This window comes from Marmota monax, unplaced genomic scaffold (assembly GCF_021218885.2).
Source record: "Marmota monax isolate L192 unplaced genomic scaffold, Marmota_monax_Labrador192_F-V1.1 WCK01_AAM20220418_F8-fsc00370, whole genome shotgun sequence".
NCBI classification, from domain to species: Eukaryota; Metazoa; Chordata; class Mammalia; order Rodentia; family Sciuridae; genus Marmota; species Marmota monax.
Genome location: NW_026693560.1, coordinates 161420 through 173385, shown reverse-complemented (window position 1 = coordinate 173385; position 11966 = coordinate 161420). Strand labels below are relative to the sequence as shown.

The 11966-nt window shown below is 42.6% G+C and overlaps 1 protein-coding gene across 2 annotated transcripts in view; it reads right to left on the bottom strand.

The window, feature by feature from the left end:
- The window catches only part of LOC124102418 (vomeronasal type-1 receptor 90-like), a 46497-nt gene that overhangs the window by 17264 nt on the left and 17267 nt on the right, over window positions 1-11966 (bottom strand). The window contains exon 2 of one of the 2 annotated variants that reach the window (XM_046458695.2): window positions 677-4714. The exons of the other annotated variant lie outside the window; for it this stretch is intronic. Within the exon in view, the coding sequence (XP_046314651.1) occupies window positions 3750-4714 (965 nt within the window). The 3' untranslated portion in view covers window positions 677-3749. Of the gene's footprint in view, window positions 1-676; window positions 4715-11966 lie in introns of those variants that run through there. 2 annotated transcript variants of the gene reach the window in all.

Sequence of the window (11966 nt, the reverse complement as noted above, 5' to 3'; positions counted from 1 at the left end):
CACTACAGAACCGACAGACAGAATATAAAGCTGACTTCCAGCACGAACAGTGACCCCACTTAAACGGAAGGGGTCACTATAACATTATAGACATGGAGGATAACACCAGTGCGCCTACTTCAAGACTGGTGGATCTCCCCGGCTAGATGTTTGAAACCAAAACATGGAGACCAAAGTTAAGGACAGAAAAGCAATATGTTGTTCCTTGACCTCTCAGGTGGAGCAAGATTCAGGGAACAACGGGATCCTTTAAGTTCCCTACCACTCCAGTGAGTCACCTGACCCCCCAATCACAGGGACTAAAAGGACCCTAGAAAACAGGAAGCCAACCAGTGCACATGCTGCAAAAAGAAATGTCCCTGGAGAAGGAAGCAGCCCTGTTCCTGCTACCATAGGAAACCACCTGTGGTCAGCAAGACCCTGACCCGTCTTGGTAGGTGGCACAACTGGTCAAGGAAAAGCTCAAGGAGCCAAGGGATTCTCACAGGCTCCCGACATTGATCCCTGATAAACCCCGGCTGGCTCTAGCCAAAGAGAGGGAAAAGGTCCATTTTGGTATCAGTTGATTTTTCTTTTCTCATTTAAGTTGTGACTCTCCTCCTTCTTGTTATCATGGATTTCTTGGTCTTAGCCACCTGGCAGGAGAGTATGACCAAAACACAGCCGTACGTGGGCATTTAACAGATGAGACAATCATCCTTTTATTGTTTCTTGAGATGTACATTTGGGTCAGTCCTTTCCAAAGTAAGTGAAATTGGGAGGGTACACAGGATGGGTTTTTACATAGAAATGCCTAATAAATAACACAGAAAGCTCTGTCCGAGTCACAAGTGTCTTCTGAGTCAACTTGAGACCTACAGGTGTGCCTCATCTCCTGCAAAGGTGCACTTGATCTATTTTTTGGTTTGTTGGCTGGTTTGACCACGATGAGCTGCTACCCGACACCTGCTCTGGAGTTCACAATTCACATCCAGCCTGGTACTGGGTTTTAGTTACACCTGCGAAGGAGACAAGCTTCACTGGAGATGGAAAGGCCCTCACCAGGTGCTCCTGATCACCATGAAGGCTATACAAACTGCTCAGAAGGAAAGAACCCTTAACCACGGGCCATTTCCACATCAAAACGTTAATATGTCTCGGGTGTCTGGCACTGAGAATGGGTGCAAGAGCCAAAGTGAAAAGAAGACCAATAGGTCTAAAAAGAAAAAAAAAATGTAGGGCTTGTTTGAAATATAAATTCAGGGGCCCATCTTCAGAACACAAGATTCAGCCTTCATTGGGGTGTAAGATCCAGTCATGGGCAGTTTAACAATAGCTTTTGCATTTGCCCTCCCCAGTGTCAAAATCAGCCAGTTGCATGGATGGTAAGCCTGAGCTCCTCCTATCAGAGTGGGGGCAGTGCTGTGTTGGGGTGAACAGAGGTGGGCTCTCTGCACAAGAGTGCACGAGGCTGGCATGCAAGTTTCCTGCCAGGTGTGTTCTGTGGCACATCCTTCTGCAGATGCCAAGTTCACCTTGCCCGGCTACTTCCAAACACGTGCTTGACTCCTTGGGGCAGCCCAGGATTTCCAACACTATGTGGAAGATATTTGTGGCTGTTTTTTTCTTTAATGATCTTAACTTGTCCCTAGGGTAAATACTGTCCAGGTCACACAAGATCCAGATGCAGACACACTTTCTTTCTTCATAGATAGTGACATTTTTGTCCACATCCTGACGGTGTCACAGTCTGTTGAACTGAAGTTAGAATAAACTGCTCAAAAGACAGACAGCACATTCCACCATCCTTGCTAATCCAAAGTCCATGTATGAAGACCCGAATTGGTGTCAACATACTTTATATACAACCAGAGATATGAGAAATTGTGCTGTATATGTGTAATAAGAATTGTAAAGCATTCTGCTGTCGTTTATCTTAAAAAATCAATAAGAAAAGACAGACAACATTGTAGCCTCAGCACTAATCTGAATCTTTGAGCTGGACACAGCACTGCGGAGCTGTGGTTCCAGCTACTCAGGAGGCTGAGGCAGGAGGATCACTTGAGCTCAGGAGTTCAAGGCCAGCCTCTATAACACAGCAAGATTCCATCTCAAAAAAAACCCCCCAATTTGTGAATATCATCTACTATATAGAATTTGTAGCTAATATTGAGGAAGACAAAAAGAAATCCACCCAATACCTTCTTCCTTTGGTTAAAGTAAACTTCTCAGGAGTCAGGAGAAATAGCAGTCTCCTCGTGACTTTGGGACCCGTGTCCTTGGGAGTCCCCACAGCAGCCCCAGAAGTGCAGCTAGAATCTCCACATGCTATTTCAGAAGGAAGGTGATGGCTTGGGTCTCCTCCAGGGGTTGACCAATTACACCACTGAACAGCTTTCACGTTGACTTTTGGGGGTTCAATCCAACAGCCTGATTTATTTGGTTAATGCTGTGTCACCATAGGTCACACATGGCCACCTGGCATCCAGCTGCATTTCTAAGCTAGACAGATGCAGGACGGGGGTTGGCATTCCAGTCCCCAGCTGTCTGTAGCAATTGCTGTGATAACCTGTGTGCCACCTTAACATGACGTCACTGTTCAGTCAGAAATACCATTGGCTAAGGGCTGATGCCCAGGACCTGCGGCCTGACTGTCAATCAAATCCTGATTTTCTCCACCTATTTCCTCTACAATTCACTGACTTCATTTATCTGGGTCTTCGTTTCCTTCATGTAAAGAGGGGACAGTAATACTAACACCTTCAGAGCCTCACTATGGCTACTAAGAGTTAATATATACACGTAATGTGTGTGCACACAGAAGTTAGCTGTTACTCTATCTTTTTCCCGTGGCTTGCTTCATACATTTGCAGATCATCCTCGTGCAGGAACCAGGCTAATCTCTGAAGTCTTCCAATGAGGCTGAAAGAGGCCACTAGTTTGAGGTTGCAAGGCCCACAGAATGAGAACTGGGATGTAAATGAGATCTGTGTTTTCCAGGCACCTGAACTCTCTCCTGTACTTTGACTCCTGATTACCTACGCTCACTATGGGCTTGTTGTTCAGAGGCAAATAAAATTATATTGAAAAAATTAATATATGAAAATGTGAATGAAAAGAAATATGTGGAGGAAAAAGGGGCAGTTGTTATTTGAAAAACTTGTGAAGTTAACATTGAGGGAATTGATGATCTTAGTTGGTATTTGTTGTTCTAATGAAAGAAAGAATCAAAACACCAATTATATTCAGGCACACAGAGTTGTACCTATGCATATATCTTTCTCTTGCTATGATGAAGCAAAGTAGTTCTTCCAACATGAATTTTTCCAGCCAAGAGTGAGCACACTTTGTATATTATAGACAGTGAATGGTATCTGCTTTGGTGATGCATAGTAAGACCATGCATACTAAATTGGGGATTTAGTCTTTTTTAAAATTTTCATACCAGGGATTGAACCCAGGGCCACTTTACCACGGGGAGCCCCATCCCCAGCCTTTTTTATATTTTATTTAGAGACAGGGTCTCACTGAGTTGCTTTGGGCCTTGCTAAGTTGCTGAGGCTGGCCTCCAACTTGCAATCCTCCTGCCTCAGTCCCCCCAAACTGCTGGGATGACAGGCGTGCACCACTGCACCTGGAATGATTTAGCATCTTTCAAAAGAACAAGTGTTTATGTTCCAGCTCCTTCCTCACCACTTGTTGTTAATGTGTTAAACATAAACACATTTGTGGAAATTCAGAAGTAAAGTGGGAGGTGAGAAAAGGAGGGGTTATCTGGCACCGTGTAAACATTTCCTCTCCTTCCCCAGTGTGGATTGGAAGAGACTGATGATTCGTTTTTCAGCACAGATCAGCAACAAGGCACTGAGGGTGGCGTAGCCGTTGCCCACCAGCATCTGGACCCCCAGGCGAGTGGGATCCTCGCTGTGCATCTGTCGCGAAGAGGAGGAGAACACACAGTCCACAAAGTACATGAGCACAAAGAGTCCCATGAGCAGCAGGATGGTCCTGGTGGCCCTCAGTTCTGGGGAGGCTCTCGGGGACAGGCTGGTGCTGTGGAGGTGCTGGCACTGCCTCTTATGCCTGCACAGGAGAGCCACCATGTACCCACTGGAGGCGGCCATGAGTCCGAGAAGGAAGATGTCCCGGAGTATTCCTGTCGCGGAAAAGAAGGTCCTGAAGTGGTGACCCGTGGGGGTGACAGTGCAGGACTCAGAGACAAACCGGAAAGCTGCTGTGTCATTGGAGGGGCCTCCCATGGAGACCAAGATGCGGACATTGAAGAACATGTTGAACACCCAGAGAGTGAGCAAGGTCCACGCACTGCACCGTGGGGACATATGCTTGGACTTGGTCAGAAAGGAGCTTCTGGGGCTGAGGGTGGTGGCCTGCAGGACACTCAGCAGGCAAGTGGTGGTGACCGACAGGCTCCTCATCAGCCTGTACAGGTAGATGACGGCTTTACATGTGAAGTCGTTCCAAAAGTCCTGAACCCCCAAAATGCCTAGGTCCAGGTGCGCCCTGATTATGAGCATCAGCAGGTGAATCAGGGCCAGGTGAGCGATGGCCACGTCCGTGGGCCTGGTCCTTTGCTGGAGAAGGAACGTGAGGACGTGGAAGAGGAGCAGGAAGACGTTGGCTGTGATCCCGATGACAATTTGGAGACAAAAGGCATTTCTTACAGCAAGAAAAATGTAAAGTGTGCTGCTTTGGGTCATCTCTTTTTTTTTTTCCCCTGGGAGAAGAAGCAGATGGTCAATACCTTAGAATAAAAGGAAGGTCACCTCCTCCTCACCACCATCACCAGCTTCAACATCTCGACCCCCAAGACTGCCTGCTTCAAAACATGGGGGTCCCCTTGACACCCCCTCCCCAGTCCTCTTAGCACTCAGGCACAGCATCTCCCCTGGGTCTCTGTGCTTTCATGGCCAGGGCCACCATGGATCTGCCTGGGCACGTGCAGCCACCTGACCAAAAGCTGAGTACGTGGCCTTTGAAGGGGACTCCAGTGCAACAGACTGCAGGGACGTCCACAGAGAACTCTCAAGGAAAGGGTGTCAAGGGGACAGCCTCGTTCAGCTCTGTCCCTCCAGTGTCTGGGTTGTTGGTCACCAGCTTACAGACCAGATATCAAAATGTTGGCTCTGCAATCAGACTTCTTGCATTTATTGATTAATATATATGTTTTGGTACCAGAGATTGAACCCAAGGTTGCTTAACCACTTATATTATTTTATATATATTTAATTACACCAGAAAACCACACCTAAGTGAGCAGAACCATCAGTAATTAGCAGGATCATATTCTAAAATTTCTTCTCTGTCCATTCTATGGCACATGGAAAAAGGGGGAAAAATAATCACAATTTAAATACTTTCTTTTTGTACCGGGGATTGCACCCAAGGGTGCTTATCCACTGAGCCACATTCCAGTCTTTTTTACTTTGTTATTTGGAGTTAGGGTCTCACTAAGTTGCTTAGGGCTTGCTGAGGCCGGCCTCGAATTAGTAATCCTCCTGCTTTGGCCTCCCAAAATTACAGGTTTGTGCCACTACCTCCTGCACAATACCAGTACGTTTGGGGGTGATAATTTTCAGTGTTTTAATTAGGAGGCGGGAACCCAACCTCATGCTAAGAGAGGAGTTTCCATAGAGAGCAAGCTTTAATATCTTTTCTTAGTTAGGAATGATATTTCTCCAGAGAAGGGAGAGGAAAAATTATACCAGACAATTTGGTAATGACATCCCTATGAAATACTTTCCTATAGAGGAAAGGTATTTACTTTGTTTCATTTTTAATGTTTACACTGAGACTCGTAACATCTTGCCACATTTTATCATCTGAAAAAGAAGAGGGCAAGAGTATAAGTTATTTTCACAGCCACCTAGAAAATTATAGTTGGATTAAAATCAGTTTAAGGGTGAGGAAAAATGTCAAAGAGTCCAGACAACTTAAGTCTTTCAAGCCTAGGAAGTGCCATTGTCTAAAATTAAAATTAAGTAGTCATATTAGGAAAATTACAGCTCTTCCAAATGATTAAATTATTTAAAAAAGTATATATATATTTCTCCATTCACATCTTCAGCAAAGTAAGATTTGCTCCCTTGGTGTGCTCAAGAAAACAAAAGAAAAATGCTAATATAGTGGTCTAGGAGTCTCCATATTTTAAAAGTCAGAGATGGTTATTAGTAGGCACAGCGCTACAGGGTTTGTCTGACTTCTGTGTAACTAATTATAGAAATGCCTATTTCTGGATGTGTATTTGAAGAAATACACATTTTGAGCCCCAAAGTCCCTTAAAACAACATAAACTGGATATATAACATTTGAAGATGTCTTTTTAAAAATCATAGAAAATGAAATAACTAGGATTCCCTTCTATCATGTTATGAAATATATATATTTTTTAATTCGGTTCAAGAAAATAAAATGTACAGCATCAGAAAACCAGGAGGAATAGCGTATCGGAGTCCTCTGTGGATGGAGGGCTCAGGACTGGGTTTTACCATGGCCCAGGGGATGCAGCCCTGCCAGCACCTTCGTGGGAGACAGGGACAGATTGAGGAGGGATGGGAACTGTGTTTTCAGAGGAGCGTTACCTGAAAACCAGTGGAAGACTTTTTTCTATAGGAGAAACTTCCTAGTTTGAGCTGGAAACCTTATCTCCTGTCCCCTCAATGCTGTTGAAAGGAAGTGGCAGAGTCGGATGCTGTCACGGGTCCCCTGTCACAGGCATTAGCTCCCTGCAGCCCCAGGACACAGCAGGCAGAGAAGCAGCTGGCTGTGTGCACATTGTGCAGGTCACACACATGTGTATCAGCAAGAGCCACAGTGCCCTCCATGGTTCACAGGTAGATGTTTTATAAAGAATGCAATGTTGCTATTTCTGTGCTAATTCATCAGTTTTATTAGAAAACATCCTGAAAATATGGACATTTCATAAAAGCAAGTTGAAAGGAATCCTCTGAGCCTGTCCCCTTCCGGCTGTGCCTCACCCCACTCACATCTGCCAGGACCACTCAGTCTAGGAAATCGGGGCGCAGACACAGGGTCTGTCCCTCATCAGGATGGCCCAGGATGCCCTCCTCAGACAGAGCTCCGGGGAGAGAGGGGCTGCAGCAGCTCCTGGCTGCCCTGATGTGCTGAGCCCCAGGTCATGACTTGAACCCTGGAGGAAACAAGCCGTCCTCAGACTGGAGGATCTGAACACAATGACATACATCAGAGAAAGATAATGTGGAAAAGAAGTTGAGAAACAGGTCTCATCTGAAGAGCTCACCAAGGGAGGAACAAGAAAAACTTAAGAGGGCAGATTAGAGGATGAAACATAAGTGGAGAAAAAAGTGTGAATGGAGGTTTGTTTCTTTAAGAAATCATCCCTAGGGTCCCTTAGAGCTGATGGAGTGAGGTCCCTTTGAGAGAGAGAGAGGTAGCACCATGGTGACTCCTCTCCTGCCCTGACCAGGGAAGACTCCACTTAAACATTTTGCATCCTGCCACTGTCCAAATCATGGACAATCCTGATATCTATCTATCTATCTACCTACCTACCTATCTATCTATCCATCTATCATCTATTGATCTATCTTAACAAATGGGCCAGACACTAGTGATCAATAACAAACTCAGAGCAGCCCGGTCATTGGCAAGGACAGCAGTGGATGAGGAGGAGGCTCTCGGCAGAGCCCCACACCAGCTTGGGCTGCCACAGCTGTGTGTGGAGAGACACAGGCTGCAGGGGGGGGCATATCTGTTTTCTCGGGTTCAAGGTGAACACAGTCTCACGTGTCGTGTAACCACTGGGATCTATGTTTTCATTTAGTGATGTGCATTAGCTACAGAAAGGGCATATTTTGTTTTTGTTTCACTCAGATCAAGTTCACCACGACTTCCCCACTAACATCTCTGTTCTCCCTGATGTCCTGTAGAGGGGACACCGTGGGACCTTTGTAAGCCAGGAAGGGGCAATCGCTACTCTCACCACTTGGTTTTAATATTAAACAACTGCAGCCCCTGGTCCCTGCTCCAGCTTGAGCCCCCTGGTACTGGATTTAGCCCTTTACTTTGGTGACTCATGAATATTGTTAGTTTTTTAATAAGAAATGATTATCTCAAGTAAATCACTTCAGGTTCTCATCTATTTCTCAGATGGCAGAGAGTTTAACGTACAGCTCTATCAGATCTCAAAGTTCATATTACTAACTTGTCTTGCTATTTTCTGCTTCATCCTTACTAGTTCATAGTAATATTCACCAAGGAGGAGAATTTTATTTTACAGGATTGATTTTCATTCTCTTGTCTCCATAAATCAGTTCAAAATGTTTTTTGATGTTTCCTAGAGCATGATGGGTTTAATTTGGAGGTCAAAACTGAGACAAAATACTTCAGCATAAGACAATGCTATTTGATGTTTTGTAGGAATATGAGGCTCAACTCCCTGTATAAGTCCATGATCCAAACAGAGAACATCATTTCTTTCTGAGTAACTGAAAAGTGCTTCAGTGTGTATAACTTTCTCTCTTATTATCTCAGGTAGTAAAACTAAATGCTGAAAAAAAAATTTTGAACTGATTTATGGAGACAAGAGAATGAAAATCAAGCCTTTAAAATAAAATTCTCTTCCTTGGTGAATATTAATATGAACTGGTAAGATTGTAGCAGAAGATAGCAAGACAACTCAGTAACATGAAGTTTGAGATCTGATAGAGCCATGCATTAAACTCACTGCATCTGAGAAATAGATGAGAACCTGATATGATTTACTTGAGATAATCATTTCTTATTAAAAAATTAACAATATTCATGAGTCACCAAAGTAAAGGGCTAACTGTAGTAAGAAGAGCATTTCCCTTTGCAGACTAGAGAAAACAGTCCTCTGAGATGTTGAGTGTGGGTAGAGCTGGGGACATAATTCAGAGCTACCAAATAACCTAACATACAATTTGACTATTTTAATTCTTCAGCACAATCACAGAAGCCCACTCACACACTGGTGCTGCGTCTTAGGAATAGAAAAGCACTTACTTGGGCAGGTGGCATGGGGAGTCAGGAGACCTGAGCTGATCCTGCACCGTTTTAAGGAAAGCATGTCTTTAACTCACCTCTATGTAGGCCTTTAATTTTAGCATCTGAAGAAGGTGACAAGATGCCACTTGGGAACGCAGAACTGTGGCTTCCCCAGTGGAACATGTCACTTACTTTTACTTTGGTCTCTGCTGGATAATAGAAACTGGGGGAGAGTCGAACTCAAAACTTTTCTCAAGTCCCTGGACACACTCATGTGAGGATCTCACAGCTCCCAGTCATGTGGACTATACCCATATTCTCATTTTTTAAAACCCATGTTCAAATTAGCTCAATCCTATACCACACATTGTAATGTCTCTCCTCTGGGGTGAGTGGTTACTGCCATCTCCCATGCATTCCCAGGGGCTCTGAGGGTCCTTTCCCTAAAATGTGAGGCTGTCATCCCTGGTCCACTCTCATAATGACCATGTGGTTTGGGGTATTATGTCTCCTAAGGTTTCCAAACTCAGCTTCAGGTTTGCATTTCTGTTTCAGGTTAAGAAAGATATTAAGATATTACAATATCCATTCTGGCCATGAAGACAAAATATATAATTTTGAAAATAAAGCTGACCATGCAGAGAAGATGTTATAAGACATGTGAGTAGAATTTCCAAGAAATATGAGATAACATGAAAAGACCAAATTCAAGATTTATCAGGATAAATGAAGGCACAGAGATTTAGACCAAAAGAATGCACAATTTTTCAATTAAATAATATCAGAAAATTTCCCAAACCTAACGAATTAAGTGCAAAATCAAATACAGGAGGCTTATAGGACCTCAAATATGCAAAATTAAAACAGACCCACACCAAGGCACATTATTATGAAAATGCCTAACATACAAAATAAGGATAGAATTTTAAAGGCTTTCAGAGAAAAATGACGTGTCACATTTAGAGGGAAATCAATCTGGATCTCAGCCATTTTATCAACTAAGACCCTGAAAACTAGTATGTCTTGGAATAATATATGTTGAGCTCTGAAAGAAAGTGGATGCTAGCCAAGAGTACAATACCCAGGAAAATAAAATCTCAGAATTGACGCTTAAATAAAAACCTTTCATGACAAACATAAGTTAAAAAAATTCCCAAGACTAGAAAGACTGCCTTACAAAACATACTCAAAATATTTATTGAAGGAGAAATGAAAAATATACGTGAAAAATAAGCAAAGGGAGGAAAGGACAAACTAATTCAAATTAAAAGCCAAAAATAAACCAAAATGACTGAAAATACAAATCATATCTGATTAACATCTTTGAGTTCTCATAGGACTCAGCCAATTCTATGAGACTTTCAAAGAAGAACTAACACCAACATTCCTCAAATTATTCCATGCAATAGAAGAGGAGGGAACCTTTTCAAACTCAATCTACAAAGCTGGTATCACCCTGATACCAAAACCAGACGAAGACACATCAAGGAAAGAAACCTCAGACGAATATCCCTGATGAACTTAGGTGCAAAAATTCTTAATAAAATTCTGGCAAACTGCATATAAAACCATTTAAAAAATCTAGTGCACTACAATCAAGAGGGGTTCATCTAAAGGATGCAAGTTTGGTTCAACGTAACGGAAATCAATAAATGTAATACATCACATCAATCGACTTAGAGACAAGAATCATATTATCTCAATAGATGCAGAAAAACTTTGATAAAGTACAGCAAGCATTCATGTTCAAAATTCTAGAAGAACCAGGGATATAAGGAACATGTATTGTAAAAGCTATATGTGCTAAACCCAATGCCAACATCATCCTAAACGGAAAGATTGAAAGCATAATCTCTTGAAATTCTGGTACAAGATAAGGATGCCCTGTTTCACCACTTCTTATTCAACATCATCTTGAAACTCTAGCCAGAGCAAGTAGACAGAAGAATGAAATTAAAGGGACATGAAGAGAATAAGAAGGACTCAAACTATCCTTATTTGCTGATGACATGATTCTATATTTAGAGAAACCAAAAATCTCCACTAGAAAACTTCTAGAACTCATAAACGAATTTATAAAAGTAGCAGGATGTAAAATCCACACCTATAATTCAGTTGCATTCCTATACATCAGTGATGAATTGCCTGAAAAAGAAATTAGGAGAACTATCCCATTCACAGTAGCCTCAAAAAATAAAATATTTGGGAATTAATCAGTCAAACAAAAGAGATAAATGACTTCTAAAATGAAAACCCACAGAACCCTAAAGAATGAGATTGAAGAAGGCCTTACAAGATGGAAAGTTCTTCCATTATCTTGGACAACAGAATTAACAAAATGGCCACACCACCACAAGTGCTACACAGATTGAATGCAGTTCCTATTAAAATCCCAGTAACATTTTCCATAGGAATAGAAATAATCAGTCATAACATTCATTTGGAAAAACAAGAGGCCCAGAATAGCCAAACCAATCCTGAGCAAGAAAAATGAAGCAGGAAACGTCACAATTCCAGACCTTAAATTATACTACAGAGCTACAGTATCAAAAATGGCATTGTATTGGCACCAAGCAGACAGGTAAGAACAGAAGACACAGAGACAAATCCACAGAAGTGCAGTTACGTCATACTAGACAAAGAGGCTAAAAACATACATTGGAGTAATGATGACCTCTCCAAAAATTAAGTGGGGAAAATTGGAAATCCACATGTAGCCACATGCAACTAAACCCCTGTCTCTCACCCTGCACAAAACCCAACTCTAAGTGGATCAAGAACTTAGGCATTAGACCAGAGACCCAGAGACCCAAATCTACCTCATGTTGGCTTAGGAACCAACTTCCTCAATAAAACTCCTGAAACGCAAAACAGTTTAATCAAGAGTAGATAAATGGCATGAAACCAAACCCAAAAGCTTCTTTACAGCAAGGGAAATGATCAAGAATGGGAAGAGAGGGTTTACAGAATGGGAGAACATC